At 46.6% G+C, this 26913-nt stretch overlaps 1 protein-coding gene across 2 annotated transcripts in view; it reads right to left on the bottom strand.

Moving 5' to 3' along the window:
• CAMK4 (calcium/calmodulin dependent protein kinase IV) overlaps positions 1 to 23837 on the bottom strand; it is a 274481-nt gene extending 250644 nt beyond the window's left edge. Inside the window, exon 1 of one of the 2 annotated variants that reach the window (XM_027970560.3) lies at positions 23582 to 23837. In XM_027970560.3, coding sequence (XP_027826361.1) covers positions 23582 to 23742 — 161 coding nt within the window. In that variant the 5' untranslated portion in view covers positions 23743 to 23837. The remainder of the gene's footprint in view (positions 1 to 23581) is intronic. The other variant, XM_060416621.1, reaches the window with a different exon arrangement.
• Positions 23838 to 26913: the final 3076 nt, after the last annotated feature.

Below are 26913 nucleotides of genomic sequence, written 5' to 3'. Positions count from 1 at the left end.
GGAATAGGAAATTAATCTAGTCAGTTTTTCTCACGGAAACTGGCTCTTTTTCAGGCAAGGCTTTAGTGGGGCCCCTGCCACAGTAGGTGGAAAGGAGAACAAACAACAGTTCCCTTGCTTGCTTGCCAGCATTCTGGTGGGATCCAATCACACTTGCTATTTTAAAACAGTTTCTTTTGATTCAACTAGTACCTTTCTAATAATATCAGACTTTAAATTTTGATTTGTTTTCCAAAAATATGTTTCCTTGTTCACAACATCCATGCAGACAAGCTCGGGTGGCGCTCATACAGAAAGCAGCTCAGAGGATTTGGCAGGAATCCAAGACACAGCTCTTAACGCACAGGGACATGCAGCTGACGATCACACCTGCCTCTCACGCTCCACTGCACTCCAGACAAATGGCTCTACCCACAACATGATTTGATCACAGGTCACAGTCTTTCGCCGGGACCTGAAGCCACATCTAGACTTTAAACCATCTCTAGATCAGGTGACAGTCCTGAGGGGGTACAGCAGAGAGAATCTCAGCTCTGTCTGATCTAAGAATTCATCACAGTGAGAACGGATTTAAACAGAGTTAAGAAGGAATATTTTCCTCTTCCACGAAGCAGGCTTAACACACACCACGCCCACTGAGAGTACAGCAGCGTGCTGAACACGGTGAGCGGAGTGAGACAGAACAAAGTCAAATCAGCGTCACTTTCAGGGCCTAAGCAGTCCTGTCCATTCTTTCACTTGTTTTCTATAGATTTAAACAATCTCTTAAGTGGAACAAACATATAACCTGTCACATTAAAAAAGTAATAAAATGAGACTTATTGTGTCCAGAACAAAGAACCTACCTTACCATAGTGAATGGTTCCCCACAGTGAGAAAATCTCCAAAGGGAAGAAAACATTTTCAAGTTATTACAATTTAATATCTGCCAAAGGAAAGCGATGGCTCTGAGCAAATATGAAGATCATTAACTCAACACTTAATAACCATTCACTTATCTAAAAGTATTTCTCCATCAACATTATTGAATCTCCACTTGGTGAAAACACAAAGTGTGATCCCAAAGAGTCTTATAATTTAACAGAGAAAGAGGAGCCCACACTAATACATTTAAGAACACAAACAGCAGAAACATACAGACAAATGAAACTGCCCACAATTACAGTAAAACCTGTTTTCTCGATCAGTTTGATCCAGTGTTTCCCACAATGTATTCACTAGTCCAGTGAGACAGTCTTCAGGGGAAGACAAAAACATTCCTAATCAAGTAAGTATGAGAAACAGTTCAAAACATAGTATACTGGAGCACAGTAAAGAATGAAATATAACCTATATGTCAATATAACGTACATTAATGTGTTTAATACAGAATTTCTCAAATTTATTTAGACACATACCCCTTCTTTGGTATTACAATTATTAACACCCATGACAGTTTCATACATCAACTGTGTTAGACTGTAGCAGATTGCTGCTCAATTACACACCAGTCTTGATGTTTCTGTGAAGGCATTTTGTAGATCTCATTAATGTCTATAATTAGTTGACATTAAAGTATAGGAGATTATCCTCAACAGTGTGGGTGGGCTTCATCACACCAGCTGAAAGCTCATAAGAACAAAACTGAGGTTTCCCTGAAACAGATTACAGAGTCAGCAGCTGCTCCTGCCCGCCCTTCAGTATGGGGCTAGACAGCCTCCACGTCACATAAGCCAACTCCTCGAAATAAATAAATAATATTTAAATATGCATTAAATTTTGTAATACTTATAACTTAAATCCTTAAACGTGCATTTATGTGCGTGTGTATTAATCACTGGTTCTGTTTCTCTGGTCGAACTCATTGATAAAACACCTCAAGAAACTAACATTTTACATAACTTTCTTTAGAGACTACAATACAGTTCCATCTTCCACAGCAGTAAACTCCTACCTTCCACAGCATGACTGCAATCAGGCATCAGGAGTGTATTCCTGAACCCCACTTAAGGGACATAATAAACACTGCCAGCTGCCGCTCAGCCTCTGTCCTGTCAGCACCCACACCCGGGCTGGAACCACCAGAACCCTAAAGGCAGACCCTGACCGTGCGCACTCACTCACTCAGTCGGCCGACTCTGCGAGCCCACCAACCGCAGTGCTCCAGGTCTCTCTGTCCATGGGACTTTCCAGCAAGAATACTGGATTAGCACTAGTCAAAAACTGTAATCTCTTCCACTTTGTCACCATGATGTGTTCAAGTGAGCTGGACTTGAAGACAATAAATGCACTGGTGACCTTGCCACACTGATTCTGCTATATTAAGTGGTAGAAGGAAGTGAAAATCCCTACTGCCCTGGATGACGGCGGTCAGTTCCCAACATCAGGACTCTGACTGCTATGTTTTGCTACCATGAGGAATGCTGGCACGGAGACAGACCAACAAACTTAGAAGGGCAACACTGAAAGAAATGAAGAAAAACAACTGTGTTCCAAGTGAAACCACAGGTAAAAGCTGAACAATCTCTGGACTTTACTTACTTCAGCCAATTAATCCATTCCATTGGTAAAGACAACCTGAGCTGGCTTTCTTTTGACACTTCAATATATACCACCTGCATATAACAGTATCCTTTGGGGCAAGGCTACCCACTCCAGTATTCTGGCCTGGAGAATTCTGTATAGTCCATGGGGTCACAAAAAGTCAGACACCACTGAGCGACTCTGACTTTTCACTTTTTCTTTGGGGCACCCCAGGTGGCACTAGTGGTGAAGAACCTGCCTGCAGGGGACATAAGGGAGGCAGGGTTCGATCCCCAGGTTTGGAAGATCCCCTGGAGGAGGGCAGGGCAACCCACTCCAGTGTTCTTGCCTGGAGAATCCCATGGAAAAGGAGCCTGGGGGGCTACAATCCATGGGGTCACACAGAGTCTGACTCGACTGAAGCAACTTAGCACGCACGCGTAACAGTATCCTAAGTAATTAAAGGGAACACAGAAGAGGTAAAAACAGTATGTAAAAATATAAAAAGCTCTGTTTAAGCATAAACATACCAGGAAGGGCAGCAGAAATGGGAAAAATGATATCCCCTAAATGATTAGATCAACACAAGCCTCGTGCTGCCCAGCTCTCCAGAACAGATAAAGAATGAAGGAATCCCAAACATCAGGGCTCCTTGAACATATTTGAACACCTGATGAAAGCTGTGGTCACGTCCATCAGAAAAAAGACTGCACGTAATATTTCGTTTTAATTTCATGAGTCTCATGTTGTCCTACCACATAGGAGGTCTATGGATTAAAGCTAGGAACCACTACTCTACACATCTACCCAGGGGTAGGAAAACCCGTCAACACTCATGTTTGTGAACAGATATGGAATAGAACTAGAAATGTGGTTTGGCTGAACACAGCTTATACAAACTACAGTTATTTGTGAGAACCATTTACTCCTGGGACTGATAACACTGTTCACATGACATTATACACACACCTAACAGAATCTTTGGAGAAGGCAATGGCACCCCACTCCAGTACTCTTTCCTGGAAAATCCCATGGATGGAGGAGCCTGGTAGGCTGCAGTCTATGGGGTCAGCTGAGAGTCGGACATGGCTGAGCAACTTCACTTTCACTTTGCACTTTCATGCACTGGAGAAGGAAATGGCAACCCACTCCAGTGTTCTTGCCTGGAGAATCCCAGGGACGGGAGAGCCTGGTGGGCTTCCATCTCTGGGGTCGCACAGAGTTGGACACGACTGAAGCGACTTAGCAGTAGCAGCAGCCGCAACAGAATCTTAAGTTTTATTTACATCAGTAAACTTTGTCTATGAATGCTCAGCATTTCATGGCACGCAGAGCATAGTTGTTACAGCTTTAAAAAAGGTAAGGGAAAATTGATCAGCAGATTGACAGGAGGTTAAGAGGTTTAGAAAGTGATATCAAAGAATCAATTTGGGAGGTGGAAGTCAAGTGGAACTCACCTGTTACTTTTTAATGGAATTACGAGGATAAAAAAGAGTTACAGGGGCCAAAGCAGAAGTTGTTTGAGAGAAATTTAAAACTGGCTGTGCTGACTCATGTCAGAGACAGCAGACTAAGAAAAGAAAATGAGATACAGCATTAAGTATTGTTAGCGTTGCATTCTTCAGCACAGGCTTAAATATAGTCATGTGAACAAAAAAATAACACACTGTTCCAATTTTCCCTGTTACAGATAATGAAAATCTCTGCCATTTCTATCAACAATAAATAAAAGCAGTTTTTCTTATCAGTTAAAGGAATTCAAACCTAACTGGAGAACCTATCACTAGAGTCAGCAAAACTACTGGGGTTAGGGAAAAAAGACAAAGAGTATTTATTTAAAGAAAACCTGATCTTGGCAATATTAATTGAAATTAAGAATAAATATCTAGTATGTTTCTCTTATAAATAACTTTTAGAATCAATAGCATCCCCAGCTGTAAGAAAATAGCCTTGATCTCATGACATCTGATGGCACCATAAGAATACCTCCACGTAATTTTTCCAGTGCAAGTACTGTTAAATACTGCACTAATATATTAATTCAAGCCGAAACTCTAATACTTTGGCCACCTGGTGCGAAGAACTGACTCGTTTGAAAAGACCCCGATGCTGAGAAAGATTGAGGGTGGAAGGAGAAGGGGACGACAGAGGATGAGCTGGTTGGATGGCATCACCATCAATGATGGCATCTCCACCTCATCAATGGAGATGAGTTTGGGTAAACTCTGGGAGTTGGTGATGGACAGGGAGGCCTGGCGTGCTGCTGTTCATGGGGTCACAGAGTTGGACACAACTGAGCAGCTTAAGTGAACTGAATATATTAATCAATTCATCTGCTCAAACATTCAGCTTTCCTGGAGTCAGAAAGAACAAATAAAGCTACTTACTAACACCATAGTTTAACACAGGTAGCCATTTTAAAGTGGATGGGACACACATATCAGCTAGTTTCTTCATGAATTGTGTAAGAATGAGAATCTCAGCCCCAGCAAAGACCAAAAGGAACAGAGTGACTCTAACATGCATGCTAAGACTTCTAAATGTGATAACAATACTTGCAGGGACAGAAGTGTTTTTCACAACATGAATGAACACTGTCCAAAATGTGAAAGAAATGGAGTGTAAAACATTATCCAACGTTTAATAGTTTTGCTGCATTTTACTTTTTAAGACTATATCCTCCTCAAAAAAGAAAAAAAAAGCACTATATAAAGTAGAAAATAGTGTCAATTTAAAAATCTCAATATTAACAGTTTCTTAGAGATTAAGAAATATTGTATTCTGAAATAATTCAGGAAAGCTGTTGGAGGAAGAAAGAGGAGTGGCTTAATTTAAGCCCTAGACTCTTCACTGACACTAGGGTAGGAAGTGTGTCACAAAGTCAGAGGACAGAGGCCGAGGTTCCAGTCCACTCCTACTGCCAAAGCTTTGGAGAGCCGGGAGACACATGTGCCCTTTCTGTGCTCAATTTCTAAGGTGCTGCCCAGCTTTTTTTCTTGATGAAAGTGAAAGAGGAAAGTGAAAAAGTTGGCTTAAAGCTCAACATTCAGAAAACTAAGATCATGGCATCCGGTCCCATCACTTCATGGGAAATAGATGGGGAAACAGTGGCAGACTTTATTTTTCTGGGCTCCAAAGTCACTGCAGATGGTGATTGCAGCTATGAAATTAAAAGATGCTTATTCCTTGGAAGGAAAGTTATGACCAATCTAGATAGCATATTGAGAAGCAGAGACATTACTTTGTCAACAAAGGTCGGTCTAGCCAAGGCTATGGTTTTTCCAGTAGTCATGTATGGATGTGAGAGTTGGACTGTGAAGAAAGCTGAGCGCCGAAGAATTGATGCTTTTGAACTGTGGTGTTGGAGAAGACTCTTGAGAGTCCCTTGGACTTCAAGGAGATCCAACCAGTCCATCCTAAAGGAGATCAGTCCTGAGTGTTCATTGGAAGGACTGATGTTGAAGCTGAAACTTGAATACTTTGGCCACCTCATGCAAAGAGTTGACTCATTTGAAAAGACCCTGATGCTGGGAAAGATTGAGGGCAGGAGGAGAAGGGGACGACAGAGGATGAGCTGGTTGGATGGCATCACTGACTCAATGGACATGGGTTTGGGTGGACTCCAAGAGTTGGTGACGGACAGGGAGGCCTGGTGAGCTGCAGTCCATGGGGTCGCGGAGAGTCGGACACGACTCAGCGACTGACCTGAACTGAATGAATATGTGACAAAGTTAGAGTTAGCGCCGAGATCTGAAAGCTACAAAATGATTAATATTTTCTAATTTTAATGCTCCTCATATAAGAAAAGCAAACTAAAAACTATACAGAAAGACAGTTAGCAGTTATAGCAGTTATTTTAAACTATCTCCCTCAACCATCTTTTTCTCTACAGATATTGAAAACCTTAAGGTTATTCCACACATTATTTTCAATATGTGAAATGCAAAAGGACAGCAGTTATTTACAAATATTAAGATCCTTCTTGGATCACCTCAAGCTCATACAAAGTCATGCAGTGCCTACTCCATGACTCTACGTTGTATGTAAGCTTCTCACTAGCCAAAGTAATGTGAACTTGATTCTTAAAAATTAACAGTTTAAGATATAAAATTGACACCGACTATCAGAGAAGGGAATCAAGTGTTGAAGAAACACTGACCAAGTTTATAAATACAGTAAGACCAGTCAATCTTAAAGGAAATCAACCCTGAATACTCACCGGAAGGACTGATGCTGAAGCTGAAACTCTAATACTCTGGCCACCTGATGCAAAGAGCCAATTCATTGTAAAAGACCCTGATGCTGGGAAACATAGAGGGCAGGAGAAGAAGGAGGAGAAGGAGGTGACAGAGGATGAGATGGTTGGATGGCATCACCAATTTGATGAACATGAACTTGGGCAAACTCCGGAAGACAGTGGGGGACAGGGAAGCATGGTGTGCTGTAGTCCATGGGGTCACAAAGAGTTGAACATGAACTGGTGACTGAACAACATCAACAAAGACTAAGTAAATGTTAATAAACTGGTGCTCAACAAATCAAAAGCATTAACAGGGTTTTCCAGGCTGGAAACTGCACTTGGAACCAGCAGGTGAAAGTGAGGACAGAACTCAGAGGAACACTGGGTTCTCAGTCCTGAGACAAGTGTGTAAGTGACCACATGAGCTGTCCCAGGTCCAAGTCCTGATGGAAACATACAATATTCAAGATGAGCCAAGTTTTATGTTTTGATAGCTGAGCCTCTAGTTCACAACAAAAATCCCTGTGCCAGCTGCTGAGGAAACAACAAGCCAGGAGCTGGCAGGCGTGGCCACCTGGAAAGCCCACAGGTTTGGACACAGACACAGAGTGGATACCATGGGGGTGGTGCCCAAGGCAGCTCCTAGACAAAGCCAAAGCACCATCACCTTCCCATGAAGTCAGCCTCAGAAATCCAACCCGAACGGCTGGGAGAGGAGCAACGCTGGGCATCTGAGAAAGAAAAAGCGCATCACTCTCCTCCAGTTACACTTGCCCCACTAACCTAGATTAACTCAGGTTGGCTCCTGAGACACAGCACGCCGATTCTGAGGTTTGTGACCGAAGTCGGAAGGGTGTCAAAGTGGAGAAAAGGGGCATATGGGATTCTGGCAGGCTCAGCTGCCTTACCTGCCACAGCACAACAGACTGGGGGACTTAAACCAGAGAGTTATTCTTCATGGGTCTGAAGGCTGGAAGTTTAAGATCAGGGGCCAGCACAGTTGGGTTCTGGTGAGAGTCTGCACCTTAGCTTGCTGACAGCTGACTTCTCGTTGTATCTTCATGTGGCAGAGTGCGAGAGCACGCTTTCCAACCTCTCTTCTTATGAGAGTGCAGATCAGATCACGAGGGCCCTGCGCCAAAACCATTACAATGGGGATGAGGACTTCAGCACGAGACCCATAGTGGGGACACAAGCATCAGGCCGTCCCAAGGAAGATACAAGGAAAATGAGGTGGACCTGGGCTCTGGTGGGACAACAGGAACAAGGAGAAGTCAGGTAACAGTAACAGGGAGGTGCTTGTGGGCTGAGGCGCAGCCAGCTCAGTCCTCGGCAAGCAGTGACCTTCCTTCCTTCCCCGCCTGGAGTCTTTCTTTCACCATACCGCCCCCTCTCTCTGCCATCAAACACAAGATGAGGACAAACAAACACTGGAGAATACTTCTTTTGACAGAGCATAGAAGTCATGACTGTGAAGTTAATGACCCTACTTAGAAGTCAAGTCAAAGGGTGACTTTTTTAATAAAGAAGTAGACAAAGAATTAGACATCCCAATAGATGATTTTTAGGTAAGAAGCACAAATAAAGCCCGACGCATGGCGAGCTGCTCCCGCTCTCCTGCCTGCCTGTCTCCTCAACTCCTCCTCCACCCTCGGGCAGGCAGGATGTGCGCACAGGACATCAGGACATCAGGACTTGCTCACACAGCCACAAACAGGGCATGAGTCAAGCCTCTTCAAAGTAGCTATTCCTTCATTACTTTTAAATGTGAATAATTTTAAATAACCCCTTTCACCATTTTTACTTCCACTAAAAGAAGTAAATAACAATAAGTACATGTCTCTAAAAAGAGATGAAGCATTTAAAAAGCACAAAATAAGAAAAAATTATTCAAGATCTTCTAGCACATTTATAAAGCCTTTGGGGCTTAGAGCCCTACTTACGCCAAAAGCTGTTCTGTCTCCTGAACACACCGTAAAGAACTAAGGCAATCATCTGGAGATTGATTGATAATCAACTGGAAGAAAACACAGATGCACAGATGCTTGTGGCTAGAAGGTAACTTTGAGGTAGATGATCTAATCACAGAAGGTCACATTATTCCCAGTCATTCAGAGGCGGTTGTTGTATAGTCGCTAAGCCATTTCCTACTCTTACAACCCCATGGACTGTAGTCTGCCAGGCTCCTCTGCCCATGGAATCTCCCAGGCAAGAGTACTGGAGTGGGTTGCCATTTCTGTCTCTTGGGGTTCTTCCCAACCCAGGAGTCAAGCTCAGATCTCCTGCAAAGCAGTATACTTACCACTGAGCCACCATGAGGCCCTTTAAGACAGAGCAGCCTGATAAAAGACTGGAGCCCAGAATGTTAAGAAGGACTCTGAATTGCAGAGGCCCTGCTGGTATGACTGACTCACTCAACAAATATTTAATGAGTGCTCACTATACCAGGCATTGCAATTGGTCTGAGGACACAGGAGTGAACAAAGAGACAGGACCAAGGTCTGGCCCACAGAGGCTCACACTCTAAACAGAGGGGAAAAGACACTGAACCAGTAATTTCACAATGTGCTGGCTTAGCAAAGGACCTGTGTAGGGAAATACCTCCTACCTTCTGCTCCACCTGGGCATGATACTGAGCTCAAGTGCCGACCCTGCGGTTAAGTGTCTACACACGTGACCTCCCTTCATCCTCATGGCAACCTTGAGATGGAGGCACCACCGATCTTCACTTCACACGGAGGCCCAGTGAGGGCCAGGCCCACGCCAGGGAGACGCGCCCGGCGCAGCGCCGACCTCACTGCGTCCCGCCCGCGCCCGCCCGCCGCCCTCAGCGCCCGCCTCAGCGCCCGCCGGGCTCCCGGCCTCCTCACCCGCGCGCTCAGCGCCCGCTTCAGGCTCCCGGCCTCCTCACCCGCCTCACCGCCCGCCTCAGGCTCCCGGCCTCCTCACCCGCGCGCTCAGCGCCCGCCGGGCTCCCGGCCTCCTCACCCGCCTCACCAGCCGCCGGGCTCCCGGCCTCCTCACCCGCCTCACCGCCCGCCTCAGGCTCCCGGCCTCCTCACCCGCGCGCTCAGCGCCCGCCGGGCTCCCGGCCTCCTCACCCGCCTCACCGCCCGCCTCAGGCTCCCGGCCTCCTCACCCGCGCGCTCAGCGCCCGCTTCAGGCTCCCGGCCTCCTCACCCGCCTCACCGCCCGCCTCAGGCTCCCGGCCTCCTCACCCGCGCGCTCAGCGCCCGCCGGGCTCCCGGCCTCCTCACCCGCCTCACCAGCCGCCGGGCTCCCGGCCTCCTCACCCGCCTCACCGCCCGCCTCAGGCTCCCGGCCTCCTCACCCGCGCGCTCAGCGCCCGCCGGGCTCCCGGCCTCCTCACCTGCCTCACCAGCCGCCGGGCTCCCGGCCTCCTCACCCGCGCTCAGCGCCCGCTTCAGGCTCCCGGCCTCCTCACCCGCGCTCAGCGCCCGCTTCAGGCTCCCGGCCTCCTCACCCGCGCTCAGCGCCCGCTTCAGGCTCCCGGCCTCCTCACCCGCCTCACCAGCCGCCGGGCTCCCGGCCTCCTCACCCGCGCTCAGCGCCCGCTTCAGGCTCCCGGCCTCCTCACCCGCCTCACCGCCCGCCTCAGGCTCCCGGCCTCCTCACCCGCGCGCTCAGCGCCCGCCGGGCTCCCGGCCTCCTCACCCGCCTCACCAGCCGCCGGGCTCCTGGCCTCCTCACCCGCGCTCAGCGCCCGCTTCAGGCTCCCGGCCTCCTCACCCGCGCGCTCAGCGCCCGCCGGGCTCCCGGCCTCCTCACCCGCCTCACCAGCCGCCGGGCTCCTGGCCTCCTCACCCGCGCTCAGCGCCCGCTTCAGGCTCCCGGCCTCCTCACCCGCGCGCTCAGCGCCCGCCGGGCTCCCGGCCTCCTCACCCGCCTCACCGCCCGCCTCAGGCTCCCGGCCTCCTCACCCGCGCGCTCAGCGCCCGCCGGGCTCCCGGCCTCCTCACCCGCCTCACCGCCCGCCTCAGGCTCCCGGCCTCCTCACCCGCGCGCTCAGCGCCCGCCTCAGGCTCCCGGCCTCCTCACCCGCGCGCTCAGCGCCCGCTTCAGGCTCCCGGCCTCCTCACCCGCCTCACCAGCCGCCGGGCTCCCGGCCTCCTCACCCGCCTCAGCGCCCGCCTCAGGCTCCCGGCCTCCTCACCCGCCTCACCGCCCGCCTCAGGCTCCCGGCCTCCTCACCCGCGCGCTCAGCGCCCGCCGGGCTCCCGGCCTCCTCACCCGCCTCACCGCCCGCCTCGGGCTCCCGGCCTCCTCACCCCGCCGGGCTCTGCTGTCCAGGACGCCCTGCCTGCTGCCCCGGCCTTAGCCGGCCCCGAGTCCCTGCCTGCCCCGCTGTCCCCTGGCTGAGGCCGCGTGAGGGTCTCGCTTCCATCCCCGGGGCCCAAGCGGGCACTGGGCCCCCGCGGCCCCTCGGCCCGGGCCTAAGCCTCACCCGCCCTGGGCGCCCCGCTCGGCCTGGACACGCCACCTCCTCAGAACCTCGAGACCGGACAGAGCCGCACCGCGTGCCGTGAATTACCCGGAGGATGTGCTCAGATTCCCACTCTGCTAACGTGGCATCCATACACATGACCGGTTCTGTTTATTATTACATGTTTAAACTGCAGATGGTGATTGCAGCCATGAAATTAAAGACGCTTATTCCTTGGAAGGAAAGCTATGACCAACCTAGACAGCATATTAAAAACCAGAGACATTACTGTGTCAACAAAGGTCTGTCTAGTCAAGGTTATGGTTTTTCCAGTGGTCGTGTATGGATGTGAAAGTTGGACTATAAAGAAAGCTGAGCGCCAAAGAATTGATGCTTTTGAACTGTGGTTGGAGAAGATTCTTGAGAGTCCCTTGGACTGCAAGGAGATCCAACCAGTTGAATATTCTTTGGAAGGACTGATGTTGAAGCTGAAGCTCCAATACTTTGGCCACCTGATGCGAAGAGCTGACTCATTTGAAAAGACCCTGATGCTGGGAAAGATTGAAGACAAGAGGAGAAGGGGACGACAGAGTATGAGATGGTTGGATGGCATCGCCGATTCAATGGACATGGGTTTGGGTGGACTCCGGGAGTTGGGATGGACAGGGAGGCCTGGCATGCTGTCGTTCATGGGGTCGCAAAGAGACACGACTGAGCGACTGAACTGAACTGAACTAAACTACTAGCGGAGAAGGCAATGGCACCCCACTCCAGTACTCTTTGTCTGGAAAATCACACCGACAGAGGAGCCTGGTAGGCTGCTGTCTGTGGGTCACACAGTGTCAGACATGACTGAAGGGACTTAGCAGCAGCAGCAACTGCTTCTAGAAACAGGTTACACTGAGTACTCACAAGTTAACTTCACTGAACATTTTTATTACCTTCTGTGTTCACACAGAGGGAAAACGGAGAGGAAGGACTCAGCCCTATGCTGCTGCTGCTGCGTCGCTTCAGACGTGTCCGACTCTGTGCGACCCCATAGACAGCAGCCCACCAGGCTCCCCTGTCCCTGGGATTCTCCAGGCAAGAACACTGGAGTGGGTTGCCATTTCCTTCTCCAGTGCATGAAAGGAAAAGTGAAAGTGAAGTCTCTCAGTCATGCCCAATTCTTAGCGACCCTATGGACTGCAGGCCCACCAGGCTCCTCCGTCCATGGGAGTTTCCAGGCAAGAGAACTGGAGTGGGGTGCCATTGCCTTCTCCGATAGGAGCCACTAAAAATGTTTCCAGTCACAAAGAAAACTTCAGAGGCCTATAAGAAGAGAACCCTCCAGGCCAGGCTAATTTACTGAATTATATAGTTTGAATTTGGATACATTTAATAACATATCTTATTTTCTCACTGGCTGTCCTAACAGGGAGCTTTGAAGCAATAAGATTCACTTGAATGAAGAGGTAGCAGTGCATTTATATCCTGTTAAAGGTAACACTTGGACTGACTAGCTGTTACAACTAAAGAACAACTTTGTATGTGAAAGTCCCACATGGAAAGTTGTCATTTACTAAGTTAGAGTCACTAACTAACTGTCCCTTCAAGACAGTACAAGAGGTAAAGCAGACCAAGCTTAAAAGGGCAAACTATGGTACAATGAAAGGGAAAGTGCAAGCAAAGAACCTACTAAACAGTCCATGAAGACTGAAAGTGGGAAAAAACCATTCAAACACTGCATTAGAGTCACAACAAACGTGTGAACTTAACAACAGATTTGCAACCCCCTACTCTTCTCTGTTCTGGCTTGTAATATTAGTCAAATACTCTCCATGACATAAATCAAAGAAAGTATGGTTTTAACAAAAAATGCTACCACAAACTAGTAAAGAAAATGGTGAAGAACACGTTATATGCATTGCTTTTTTAGCAACTCATTGTAATCAGAATGTTGTCTCAAGTCTAGCTATTAAAAAAAAATTTTTTTTTTTTGCACCTGGTGAATTTTTCAACTATATCACCCTGAAGCATGACTTAAAAAGTAATTAACTGATGACAATGCATTTGTTAACCAAGTTAAACTCAGCATCCTGGCATGAATTGCCCACACCTCTTCAAGCCCTGACCATCAAACACTTCAGGAAAATGCAGTCAATAGCCTAAGCCAGAAGTTGACAAAATTTACCATGAAGTAAGTTGCCTATTTTGAAACTGACATTCTTGCTTATGAATTCTGGGTTCAACAACCACACACACGCACCCACAAAAACAAATGTCAAAACCAAAATTCATTTAACCCTCTGCTTGACGGGCAAACTGTATTCCTTTTCTCTCTCTCTTTTTTTTATTTTGCTATATGACCTTTTTTGGTTGTAATGGCAGTTCAGCTCTTATCAAAACCTTTCATCAGGCAGTCTTGAAATGCATAACAAGTGCACATAGGAGTCCACTTCCCCTTTTCTGCACAAAGTCACACCTTGCAATAGGATTTCTTGTTTTCATTTTGATCTATATATTTGCTTTAAAATAATTTTCATAAAGTAAAAGGTTAGTATTTAAGTAAAAAACTTACTCAATAGCCACTTAAAACTACTATTCTTTGACCCAGTAATCATCAAACAAAATGTTTTGAGCACATGCTCCCAAACTGTGTATACTTATGTACCTATAAATTCAACACATATGCTGCTGAACCAAAATGTGATGTTCTTTTCAAAACATTTATAAAACACAAAAATTAGAAAAATAAGTAAAAATAGATTCTCTCCTACATTCTTTTAACATCCCAATATATTATTCACCCCCTGGATATGAACCTCCCACTTTGGAGACCTCTGCTTTAGTTAAGATATGAGGGACTGCTTTACTTTAGCTCTAAAGTCTAATCAAACGAAAAAGAAAAATATATATATTTTTAATGCTTAAAACAGTCTCAAAGGACCTTAGTCCACCTGTGATATATGCATGGTAGAAGGATCATTCAACATGCAGATAATATATTAGTAAATAGAAAAATGAACTAAACTTTATTAATTAGAAGCAAATAGATTATTTAGTATATTACTTTTGTAATATCTATCATTTCAAATAACTAGAAGAATGATCAATTGAAATTGATTTCATTATTACACACAAAATAAATGCACTCCAATAATCTTTGAATGTGAATGCTGATCATGATATGGAAATTTTTTTAAATTTTATGGTATGGAAATTTAGCTTAAAGTACACCTTTCAAGTAGAGTTACTTCATTTTCAAAAGCAAAAATGATGAATGAAACTAACCAATGTACTATACATGTAAGAACTGCAACTGATTTAGTTTCAACAGATATAGAAAAAGTATGAGAATGCATTTAAAGACTGTGCCCACTGAAAACACTATCAGGTTGACTTGTCCCAAGTAAAAGGGAGACTAAAGGTAGTTACTTGAATAAATGAAGCTTTGATGTCATTTTAATCTGAAATTTTCATGTATGTGAGGAGGAGTAGAAGTTTACCTTGACTGATCTATGTATTGGGTCAGCAAACCACAGGCTAAGGGCCTAAGATAGCAGCCACTTATTTTTGAACAGTCTGCAACTGAAGAATAGTTTTTACATTTTAAAATGGTTTTTAAAACTCAAAAGAAGAATAATATTAAGTGACATGAAAATTACATGAAATTGAACTTTCACTGTCATTAATAAAGTTTTCCAGTGGTCATGTATGGATATGAAAGTTGGACTATAAAGAAAGCTGAGCACAGAAGAACTGATGCTTTTGAACTGTGGTGGTGGACGAGACTCTTGAGAGTCCCTTGGACTGCAAGGAGATCCAACCAGTCCATCCTAAAGGAGATCAGTCCTGGGTGGTCATTGGAAGGACTGATGTTGAAGCTGAAACTCTAATACTTTGGCCATCTGATGTGAAGAGCTGACTCATTTGAAAAGACCCTGATGCTGGGAAAGATTGAGGGCAGGAGGAGAAGGGGATGACAGAGGATGAGCTGGTTGGATAGCATCACTGACTCAATGGACATGGGTTTGGGCAAACTCCGGGAGTTGGTGATGGACAGGGAGCCCCGGTGTGCTGCCGTTCATGGGGTCGCAAAGAGTTGGACAAGACTGAGTGACTGAACTGAACTGAACTGAATAAAGTTTTATTGGAACACAGCCATGTGCATTGGTTTCTGTGTTGTCTGTGGCTGACTGCAGTTAATTATCAGGGTTGAGAGTTGCCAGAGAGACCTGTGACCCTCAAAACTTAAAGCAGTGCCATCTGTCCCTTTCCAGGCTCTTTACCCAGTACAGGCAACTGATCTTAATCCCCTCAGTCCCACACTTCCCTTTCTTATCCTATCCGTGGAGTGCAGGAAGGTTTGTTTGCTTGTTTGTTTTAAACCAACATGGTAAATTCTCTCTTACCCATCCCCCTCACTTATCTGCATTAAGAGTTAGAGGCAAATGTGTTCACATCTCTACCCTAAGACGCAGCTGCTTCTATAGCCACCTTTCGCTCTCATAATGGTTACTTTCTGTTTTAAGTATAATTTTGGTTTTCAGCTGATACAAACTCAGTCATTTTTTTCACAGGCTTTCTTTGTTCTGATATCCACTTACTCTTCTAACCTTATTTCTCATTACAATATTCATACTTTATAAATTTTGCAAAATAAATTGTATACTCCACATTTTTCTGCCAAGTTTTGCCTTTTTTTTTAGAATGTAGTTTCCACCTGGGATACTCTTCACCAAAGCTCTACCTCATTAAAATCCTGCCAGATTTCAAGATCCACCCCTCCCAAAGAAGACATCTCAATCTTCCCAATCAAAATTATCACTTCGTTGTAAGTGAAATTGCTCAGTCGTGTCTGACTCTTTGCGACTCCATGGACTGTAGCCTACCAGTCCAAGGGATTTTCCAGGCAAGAATACTGGAGTGGGTTGCCATTTCCTTCTCCAGACGATCTTCCCGACCCAGGGATCTAACCCAGGTCTCCTGCGTTGTAGTCAGAGGCTTTACAGCCGGAGCCCCTGCTCCCCTGCTGCAGCTCTCATCATCTCCACCTGGTGTGCACGCGTGCCTGCACGCATGCTGACCCCATCGGCTCTTCTGTCCGTGGGATTCTCCAAGTATGAATACCGGAGTGAGTTACTGTGCCCTCCTTCAAGGGATCTTCCTGACCTGGAGATCGAACACAAGACTCTTCCATCTCCCACACTGGCAGACAGATTCTTTACCACTAGCACCACCTGGGAAGCCCCTCCATCTGGTATTAGTCTTATTTGTTTATCTCACATTAACTGTTGGTGCCTTATCAGTAAACTATGCATGTGGATGCCAAGCAGGGTTTTATTTATCACATTCATTTATACTCTGGACTTCCCTGGTGGCTCAGACAGTAAAGTGTCTGTCTACAACGTGGGAGACCTGGGTTCGATCCCTGGGTTGGGAAGTTCCCTGGAGAAGGAAATGGCAACCCACTCCAGTACTCTTGCCTAGAAAATCCCATGGATGGAGCCTGGTGTCCATGGGGTCTTAAAGAGTTGGACACGACTGAATGACTTCACTTCACTATTCATACTAACCTCTTCCCTGTCCACACCCTGTCCCCACACCATAAAGTGTCCAGTTCATAATATTCAAAAGATCAGACTTGTAACAGAGAGGACTTCAAGTGGCACGAAGATATGGAATTCAATAATAATAAATCAAAAGATGACAACATCATTCTCTTTTCAATTATTTTCAATCTTTCTGATAACATCAAGAAGAAAACCTCAATTTGTGCTACTATGGTTTAAACTCTCTAATCTTTGATAATCTCCCTTTTTAACAAAGAGAAAAACAATTCTAGGCTTGGAGCCTTCTGGAGGCAAGCATTTCTGCTACAATTTAGTAAAAATGCTTTGTTCTTATTGCTTCTATTTATGGCATGAATACTGGTTTTCAATTTAATGAAAATGAGTAATCTCAGTAAGTAAATTTAGGTTAACCAAAATGAGGTGATTTAAACAAAAATATTAACCAAATTATAGCACAAGGTTAATGCATATACAACAGAAATCAACGGTATTACATAAAAATGGAAGAAACATTCGATTGTAGCAAGTAATCAATAAAGCCAAATGACTTCAATCCATCAAACTCCTTGTTAACTATCTACATCACTAAAAGAAAATCACGCAAAAGACGAGCTTCCGGCTTCTGAGACAGGGGTTCTCAAAAGAAGAGGAGGTGACATTTGATAATGTCTAGAGACATTTTTTGGAGGAGAAAATGGCAACCCACTCCACTATTCTTCCCTGTCTGGTGGGCTACGCTCTATGGAGTCACAGAGTCAGACACGACTGAGCATACACACACACAAACACACACACAGACACGTTTGGTAGTCACAACTGGTGGAGTAGGGTGGGGGGCTACCTGCAGCTAATGGGTAAAGGCCAGGGATACTGCTAAACATCCCCCAAGGGACAGGACGGCCCCACAACACAGAGTCATCTGGCCTAAGCCTCTATGGTGCCAAGGCTGAGAAACTGCTCAGAGAAAAAGAGCAAGCTGAGCATGCCCTGCTTCTGCCCACAGTTATGAGCCGCCCTCTATGCAGCACGCTGTCCCTATTCGATCCTTGTCACAGATGAGACTGCTGAGGGATCTCCCACCCAAACCTTTCATTACCTTACACTGCCTGCACAGCTGCTGCCCTCCATCAGCAATTAGGGTTTTAAAAACAGACTGCACTGGGGCAGATCCTTTATATGCTAATATTATGCCATCAATATTTAGATCAAATTTCCTAATTAAACCATGGAAGTTATGACATTTTCAGATGATCCTACATTATCAAATAGATTTTTTAAAATAATTGAGGTAAAGATTAATACCATTTCAGTAAAACCTTGACTCCAACTGCTACTGATTTCATGTAAAGTTCTTTGACTTGAATTATATACTTCATTGACTCAAATACTATATTTTGCAGAATAAACTTGACCTTGAAATTTTTTTAATTCATTATTTTTTATTAGATACATTAACTTTCCTGAAAGGCAGTCTAAAGAGAACTACTTTTTAATCTAGCAAAAATAAAATCATTAACATAAAACAATATAACTGTTAGTAGCTGAAACAGTTCACTTGGCTACCACTCAGTACTTTATTCTCAAACTATTATTGCAAATACATAATCCACACAGATGTGTCTGAGGGTGTTTACAAGAAAGATCTTTGAAGCTATTTTGTGGTTAGTGTTTTCGTTCTTTCTCTTTTTTTTTTCCAAGTAGAGTTCACCAGAGCAACTTAGAAGCAGACAGCACCTGGGTCTTTTTATGTTTTTTTTTTTTTTCCAAATTTAAAGTTATTTTTACCCTTGCAACAGTATTTAAGCAAGGAAAAATACTGTATTCTTAAAGTAATGATGCTATCATTATCTTCACTTGACTTAAAGGTTCTTTATAATGACAGTATTTCTAAATTTAGCATTTACTATTTATTAACTTTAGTAGCTGGCATACCTTGGAGGTATTTCATGCCTTTGAATTCAAGCTGGTTTAACTCTTAACTCTGACATGCCTGCGGTAAAATGATGGTAAAGGTGAAACTGAATCCTTTTCATTTCAGAGCCAGAAAGCACTCTGCCAACAGCAAAGCAGCATTGTTCTGACCAGGAAAAAGTTACAGAGGTGGCAGTTATCAACACTCACACTACCAAGAAAGAAAACCAAATGCTGAGTGAGATTAGGATCACGGTTGCATACGTTTTAGGGAGAAGATAAGCAGGTCACCAGATTATCCTTTCCTTAGGGTTCCCAGAACTGAGACGGTCGTAGCAGGACCCACGGTGCTGGCGCATTTTGTTACCATTCATCCATTCTCTTCAAAATCGTTTATCGAGCACCCACCGGGTACTGAGCACTGAGGTAGGCAATGAGTACCCAGCAGTGAATCAGGCAGATCTGCAGACCCTCAGTGTTGGTGCAAAGGGCGTGCGCAGCCCCAGTTGCTATTCTCCCACTTGCAACCCCACCTCGCTCCGGAGTCAACTGCCTGAGAAAAGAATCGGGTGCACCAAGAACAAGAGAGGGTCTGAACAGGTACACTTTAAATTCTTAGTGAGATTAAAAAATAAAAACCACAGCATCCCCTGAGAGCTCAAGAAACCCAGCGCAGCGAGTGCGGCAGGAGGCCCGCGGGCAGCTGTGGGGCCTACAGACCAGTGTCAGAGAGGATGGAGAACTCTGGAGCGCCGGTGGAGAGTGGCGGAAGGGCGCAGACAAACAGAAGGGCAGGGCAGAGGGGGTCTGAGTCCTTCTCAGCCAGGAGCACAGGCTGCAGCCGTTCCCTTAGAAGAAGCACCTTCTGCTGTTCCCTTACAGGAAGCATTTGCTGACCATCACCCAGGAAGAAAGTTAGGTGTTACTGAGTGGAATACAGCCCTGCTCAGGCCTCTGGATCCCTCTGCTTCACAGTGAAGATGCTCCTGGGCCAGCCTCCTGAAACGCTCAGTCAGTCCAGGAGATACTCCAGTCTTCTCTTATAGAGACATCAGAGTTTTTCAAAGTGTTTGAAAAGGGAGACCCAGTCATGCTGGAAATAAAGACAGGGGAGTTTTTCTTCTCAGAGCTGTGCCATCAGGCAGGACTCAGTGTCACCAACTGTCTGCACGGCTCCTCTCAAAAGGACTGTCTTATGTTTTAATCCAGCACACACAGAGTTAGGCCTAAAACAGTCCTTTTAAAACTGAGTCACAACCTACTGGTGGGATGTGGAATCACATGGGTTCAGTCAATATTTTTAAGAAACTAGGATAAAATCAAACAGCATAGAATAGGAAATATCAGAACACATTGTTGGTAATAAGAATAAACATTATTTTATCTAACTTCCCCCCATTTTACACACACATATGACTCATTATCTAAATCTATTTGGTTCCTAAGCAAGGATACACATAGCAAGGGACCCTATATAATTATAGTTATATGGGGTTGCTATATAAGTTTTTTAAAAATTGTGAACCAACTCAGGGGAGGCATAGAGCAGGTACTGAAAGTCATTAGCCTGAAAAAATTATAGTGAAGTGGCATGAAAATTTTTTTAAAGTTTTGATTCCAAAAAAATCAATTTCTACTCAAAATGAGAACAGAAGTAGATTTTTCAACCTTTTCCCAAAATACTTTCATTATGTGATTTTCACACTCTTATTCTTTTGTCCTAATTATCTTTCATTTGCTTCCCTGAACTTGTGTGTGTGTGTGCTGCAGGGTGGTGGGGGACACACACCTGATCTTGTGACAAATACCCTTTCAATCTCACACCAAAGACAGGAACAGAAGCTGAGAAAGAACCGAAGCCCGAACCACAGAGCAGCCCAGGCCAAATTCTGTCCCTCTGTTTGCCAAACCACCAGGCAGGATCTTGGCCACAGGGAAGCTCACTTCTCCCTTGGAAAAACCTTTAAAACACCAGTTTCTCAAATCACTGGGCAAAGGACCAACCACTCTCTAGGATACGGAGCCCTGAATGGGATCAAGGCCAATTCATCTTTTTAAGTAGAACTGAATTTGTTGGTTCTCGTGAACTTTTAAACAAATTTTATAAACACAGCAGTATTTTCAAATGTGGCTTTTAGAAAAATAAATTAGCTTACCTGAAACTCTTAAATAATTCCTTTCAACACCTTTCCGTTCCTGACTTACTCGAAATCTGAAAAAAGCAAGCTATGACATCTCCCCGGCCTGACTGTTTATATGTGGGTTGGTGCCATGAGCACCACATGGGGAATCCAGGTGGTTACAGCCACGGGAATTTTGTTCCCCGAATTCCCCAAATACATCCTCAAAGTATGACGATGCCCTGATGGTCATATGTCCAATATTCTTGAAATCAGGAGTCACTAGCTTACAACAGGTAGCTGCAATGGCTTACTCTCTTACTTAATCTACACTAGTCTGCAGGGAACAGTGCACACCCCGTAACTAACCACAGTGGCTCCACACAGCACCAGGGATACTGTTCTCTCACTCTGAATGACAACCGTGTTACTAGGAACTAAATGTTTGGGCTTTAGCATCACCACTGACAGGCAGACTTGGCGCAAGACCGAGAGGAAAGAGAGGAAAGGCTTGAAAGCAACTGACTGAGCCTCAACTTTATCACTAGGGGGGTAAGGAAGCACACTTTGGTCACTCAGTCAATACCTACAATTATAATTCTGTTGAATTCTCTGGCTTTAGAGATTCTTAGCAATTATATTTGTAATATAGCTGTTTTTTTGTTTTACTTTTATTTTGTTGAAAAAAAGTAAGTTTTTGGAATTCCCTGGTGGTCCAGTGGTTAGGACTCTGCTCTTCCACTGCTGGTTCAATCCCCACTCAGGGAACTAAAAGCAGTCGTGCGGCACCAAAAAAGCCAAGCAAGCATGCAAAGAAACAAACAAAACATTCTGATCATGAAGTGCCGGTATTTCTCAAAGTCTCAACCCAATGGAGTAGTATGCACCTCACCAATACTGCCATCTACAGAGAACTTGCCTAATGTACTTGAATACTGAGAAAGAGGACAGAAAGAGCCATTTTTAACCTCTTTTCAAAATATTTTGATTCTGCAACTTTTACAGCAATCAAATGACTCGATGGCAGAGTGGCAGTCTGAGCATATATGACTGGTGTACATCCGGGCTCCAAAATTACTGCAAAATACAACACGGTTTTGAAAAGCAGAACAAACTCCAAATTCTTTAGGTTTTCCCTATGAAGTCTACCATTCCGTATATGTATGCAACTGGTATTTTCCCAATTTCCCATTCATTACATGAAAGAAAGTTTCCTGAGTTAAGCTTGCAACCCTTAATCACACAGCTAATGTGTGCTGAGGTTAAGTCAGAGCCAATGAGGGACGTCTAAGGTAAATGTGACTCAGAAAACAGGCAGATTTGGTGGTGGGACAGTCCCTATACACCGTCGGGCGCTTCCTCGACTAGGTGGCAGTTTCTGAAACTCACCAATTTTAAGCAGGTTATCACTTTAATCAGAAGTTTACAGGGTTCCACTGCAGCTCATCATACAACTATGCAGACTTCCAACCTTACAGAAGGAGATGTTTTATTTTCAGCTTTACCAAGGAATGCATGCAATAGCACACCTTTAGATGAACATTGAAAACCTTGATCAAAACAGGATTTTACATATTATTCAATGTTCTAATGTTCTGCAAACCTTTTCAAAGAGCGGCAATTTCTAAATTCCTGTCAGAAGTTTTGCCCTTCTTACACACCTCTGTACTCAGTGAGCCATTAACAGGCCATTCAGAGAGGAGAAGGGGCCCTCACACAGCCCCACTAAGGACCAGCACCCAGAATCCCGTAATGCGGTCCCCAGCGACACGAAACAGAAAATGTCTGCTAACTCTATTCCAGCACAAAGAAAGAAAGAAAAAAGAAATCTGCAAAGAAACATTAAGTATAGAAGCTTCAACTTGTTAACGGTTGAAATTACATCTTTAGATTCCATAGAATAAAGGGTCTGATTCTAAAATGAATATTGGAAAGAGGTCTCCCTACCTATGAATAGCAGAAAGGAGGAAAAAGGAAGGGGAAAATATTTTTCAGTGGATAAAAATATAGGAACACACGGCATCATGCACATGGCAAGATCACTACCTGTTTGGATCTTCAAAGCAAGGACGAGGGACATTTCTGCAACCCCAGGGAGATGGTTTTCTGCATACATAATTAAACAAATCACTCCAGCACGTCAAAGAGCAGCAGAAGTCTTCTCACTAATTACCACTGCCTTTCCTTTAAAGCCACACTTTCATTATTCTGCCTTCAACTCCCTTAAATGATTCATTCCCCTTCACTCCTGAGCAGACTCTGCGGGGAAGCTGGTGTTTAAGTTTAATCTCCAGTGCCACTTGCTTTGGAGAGCTTGATGAAGGGAAAGAGGAAGAATCGAATCTAATATTTCTGTCAAGATTTGGAGAGGCATCCTCCTCCCCTCATCCCCCAAAAATAACTAGACAGACAGGACCCTCTGGCAAGCTATAATCGCGATCGGAGACGCCGCTTGGGCAAGCAGGGCCCACGTGCGGTGGAGCTGTCACCCACGGAGGCGGCAGCCGGCGAGGCGGCGGCGGTGGGGAGGACCCGGGCTGCCGCCCGCAGCTGCACCGGCCTGGGCGCGCGCGGGGACGCCGGCTCGCTCGTGAACGGTCCCGGGCTCTCTCCCGGACCCGGCAGAACCCAAGGGCCGGGAGGCCAGCCCCGGTATTCCGGGGAGCTGGAGCCGCAGATGGCAAGCGCCCGAAGCGCGCCGCGGGCAGAAGCCCCAGCCGGCGCCCAGGATGTCCGGCTCCTCCAGGTCCGAGCGCCTCCCGAGCGCCCCAGCCCGCCGCCCCCAGGCCCCCGAGCCGCCCCGCCGTACCGTCCCAGCTCCGACTCCACCTCGAAGAAATCGCCCAGAGCATCCCTGTTGGAGCCGTCGACCCAGTAATCCGGCACCAGGCTCCCGGGTCCCGGGGCCACGGTGGCGGTGACCGAGGAGCAGGACGAGGCGGAGCACGAGGGCGTCGTGACTTTGAGCATCTTCGCGGCGGGACTCCGCTGGCGCCGCCGCCGTTTGCCGGAGCGAGGAGCCCCCGCGCGTCCCCGCCCGCGAGCGCCGGCGCGAGCTGCGCCCTGCAAGCGCGCCCCCGCCGGCCCCTCCGCGCGGCTGCGCTCCCCTCGGCGCTCGGGCGCGTGCGGGGGCGCGAGGGACCGGGAGAGCGTGCAGGGGAGCCGGGCCGCCCGCGGAGGGGCGGAGGCGGCGGCCGGGAGCGGCGCCGCCCCGCGCGCCCTCCTCGCGCACCGAGCCGCCCCACCCCGCCCCCCGTCCCTCCTCTGCGCGGCGCCCGCGGGGCGGCTCCGGATGCGGGAGGCTGGGTGAGGCCCGCGGCCGGAGCATCCCCGCCCTCGCCCGCCCGCGGGAGCCGGCAGCCGCGGCAGCCGCTCCGAGCGGACCGCGCCCGGCGCGCCCGGGGGCACCTGGGCCGGGCGCCCTGCACGGCGGCGTCACGGGGACCCGGCGGTGGAGCTGCCCCCCGAGCGCGCCCGGTGCGAGGCCCTCCACGCGGCGCCAGCCCACCAGCCGGCCCGCCTGCCCCCGTCAGAGGGCGTGTCGGGGGCTGGGGTGTCCGGCCCACGGCCGCCGGGCCTCCGGAGCCGCCGCGCACAGGGCCGGGAAGGCGGAGGAAGGGACGCGCTGACCTGACTCCCTCTGGACGAAGTCTCCGGCGGGGACAGCTGCTGCCTTGCGCTGCCTCCTCGGCACTGCTGGAGCTCCTGAAAGGGCAGCTATCTGCTGTGACTGGCTGACTCCAGCTTCCGAAGGCTAGCGACAGAAATGATCAGAGAATTCCAGGTTTGGAAGGGGGGCCTCTGGAAGCCAACTAGTCCAGCTCTCTGCCTTAACGCGGGACTTGGCATCATTCATGACAGAGAAGGCTGCTGTATTTAAAGCTCTTTCCTCTTCCCAGGAGAGCTGTCCCATCACAAGTCTTTATTGTCTGTCCATCAACCTTCAGGCTATCGTTCTAAGCATTGGTTAAATTTACATTGAATATTTCTACCCTTGAACATTTTTCCTTTCAGATTTCAGCAGAGATGAACAATAACTAGTCATTATATTATGTAATGACTCTGTATATATAAAGACATTACATCACATCTTTCTGGCTAAACAACTTTGAGCCCTTTATTTAATCTTCAGTTCAGTTCAGTTCAGTTCAGTCTCTCAGTCGTGTCCGACTCTTTGCGACCCCATGAATCGCAGCACACCAGGCCTCCCTGTCCATCACCATCTCCTGGAGTTCACTCAAACTCACTTCCATCGAGTCAGTGATGCCATCCAGCCATCTCATCCTCGGTCGTCCGCTTCTCCTCCTGCCCCCAATCCCTCCCAGCATCAGAGTCTTTTCCAATGAGTCAACTCTTCGCATGAGGTGGCCAAAGTACTGGAGTTTCAGCTTTAGCATCATTCTTTCCAAAGAAATCCTAGGGCTGATCTCCTTTAGAATGGACTGGTTGGATCTCCTTGCAGTCCAAGGGACTCTCAAGAGTCTTCTCCAACACCACAGTTCAAAAGCATCAATTCTTCGGTGCTTGGCTTTCTTCACAATCCAACTCTCACATCCATACATGACCGCTGGAAAAACCATAGCCTTAACTAGACCGACCTTTGTTGGCCAAGTAATGTCTGCTTTTGAATATGCTATCTAGGTTGGTCATAACTTTTCTTCCAAGGAGTAAGTGTCTTTTAATTTCATGGCTGCAGTCACCATTGTTAGGACCAAACTGAAGCCAGGACAGGCTCTAAGCGGCGGGCTAGGCCTGAGAAAAGCTGAGGCTTTGGGAATTCCCGCAGGCAGTGTAGCTCAACCAATGAGAAAAAATCCCCGTAGCCCCCTCCGTGCCAGGCTTGAGCCAATCCGGATAGGGATTCGAGGTTTAAAAGTCCTCAGCTATGCTGTTACAGAAACAAAAAACCATCTGTATAAAAGTAGATGTGATTCAGAGCTCCGGGCCTTTGTCTGATTCCACTGTGCTGGATGAAACATGGGTCCTGGCTTGAGCTGGTAATAAACCCCCTTATGCTTTTGCATTGCTGTGGACGTCTTATTCTCTCAGTTTTGGGGACTTGAACTCTGGGCATAACAACCATCTGCAGTGATTTTGGAGCCCCCCCAAAATAAAGTCTGACACTGTTTCCACTGTTTCCCCATCTATTTCCCTGAAGTGATGGGACCAGATGCCATGATCTTCGTTTTCTGAATGTTGAACTTTAAGCCAACTTTTTCACTCACTTCACACGTATTAGTCTTTTTTTTTCTTTCTCGCAACATGTACTAAACTCTTTTCAGTGTGTCTCCATTCCTGATTATACCAGTAAACATGGTCCAATAATTTCTTCTATTACTGATTAATTTATCCCTCTTAAGAGCTTTTGTAAAGAGGAGAGTGAAAAAGTTGGCTTAAAGCTCAACATTCAGAAAACAAAGATCATGGCATCCGGTCTCATCACTCCATGGGAAATAGATGGAGAAACAGTGGAAACAGTGGCTGACTTTATTTTGGGGGGCTCCAAAATCACTGCAGATGGTGATTGCAGCCATGAAATTAAAAGACGCTTACTCTTTGGAAGAAAAGTTATGACCAACCTAGATAGCATATTTAAAAGCAGAGACATTACTTTGCCAACAAAGGTCCGTCTAGTCAAGGCTATGGTCTTTCCAGTGGTCATGTATGGATGTGAGAGTTGGACTGTGAAGAAGGCTGAGTGCCAAAGAATTGATGCTTTTGTTCTTGAGAGTCCCTTGGACTGCAAGGAGATCCAACCAGTCCATTCTGAAGGAGATCAACTCTGGGATTTCTTTGGAAGGAATGATGCTAAAGCTGAAATTCCAGTACTTTGGCCACCTCATGCGAAGAGTTGACTCATTGGAAAAGACTCTGATGCTGGGAGGGATTGGGGGCAGGAGGAGAAGCGGACGACCGAGGATGAGATGGCTGGATGGCATTACTGACTCGATGGACGTGAGTCTGAGTGAACTCCGGGGGTTGGTGATGGACAGGGAGGCCTGGCGTGCTGCGATTCATGGAGTCGCAAAGAGTCGGACACAACTGAGCAACTGAACTGAGCTGAAGAGCTTTCGTGCTATATTGGTGGACTACCAAAATGAAAATAAAAAAGCAAAAACCCCAAAATCTAACTAATTAATG

This window comes from Ovis aries, chromosome 5 (genome assembly GCF_016772045.2).
Source record: "Ovis aries strain OAR_USU_Benz2616 breed Rambouillet chromosome 5, ARS-UI_Ramb_v3.0, whole genome shotgun sequence".
Classification (NCBI taxonomy): Eukaryota; Metazoa; Chordata; class Mammalia; order Artiodactyla; family Bovidae; genus Ovis; species Ovis aries.
The sequence above is the reverse complement of the archived record's forward strand: the minus strand, read 5'-3'. Positions and strand labels throughout refer to the sequence as shown.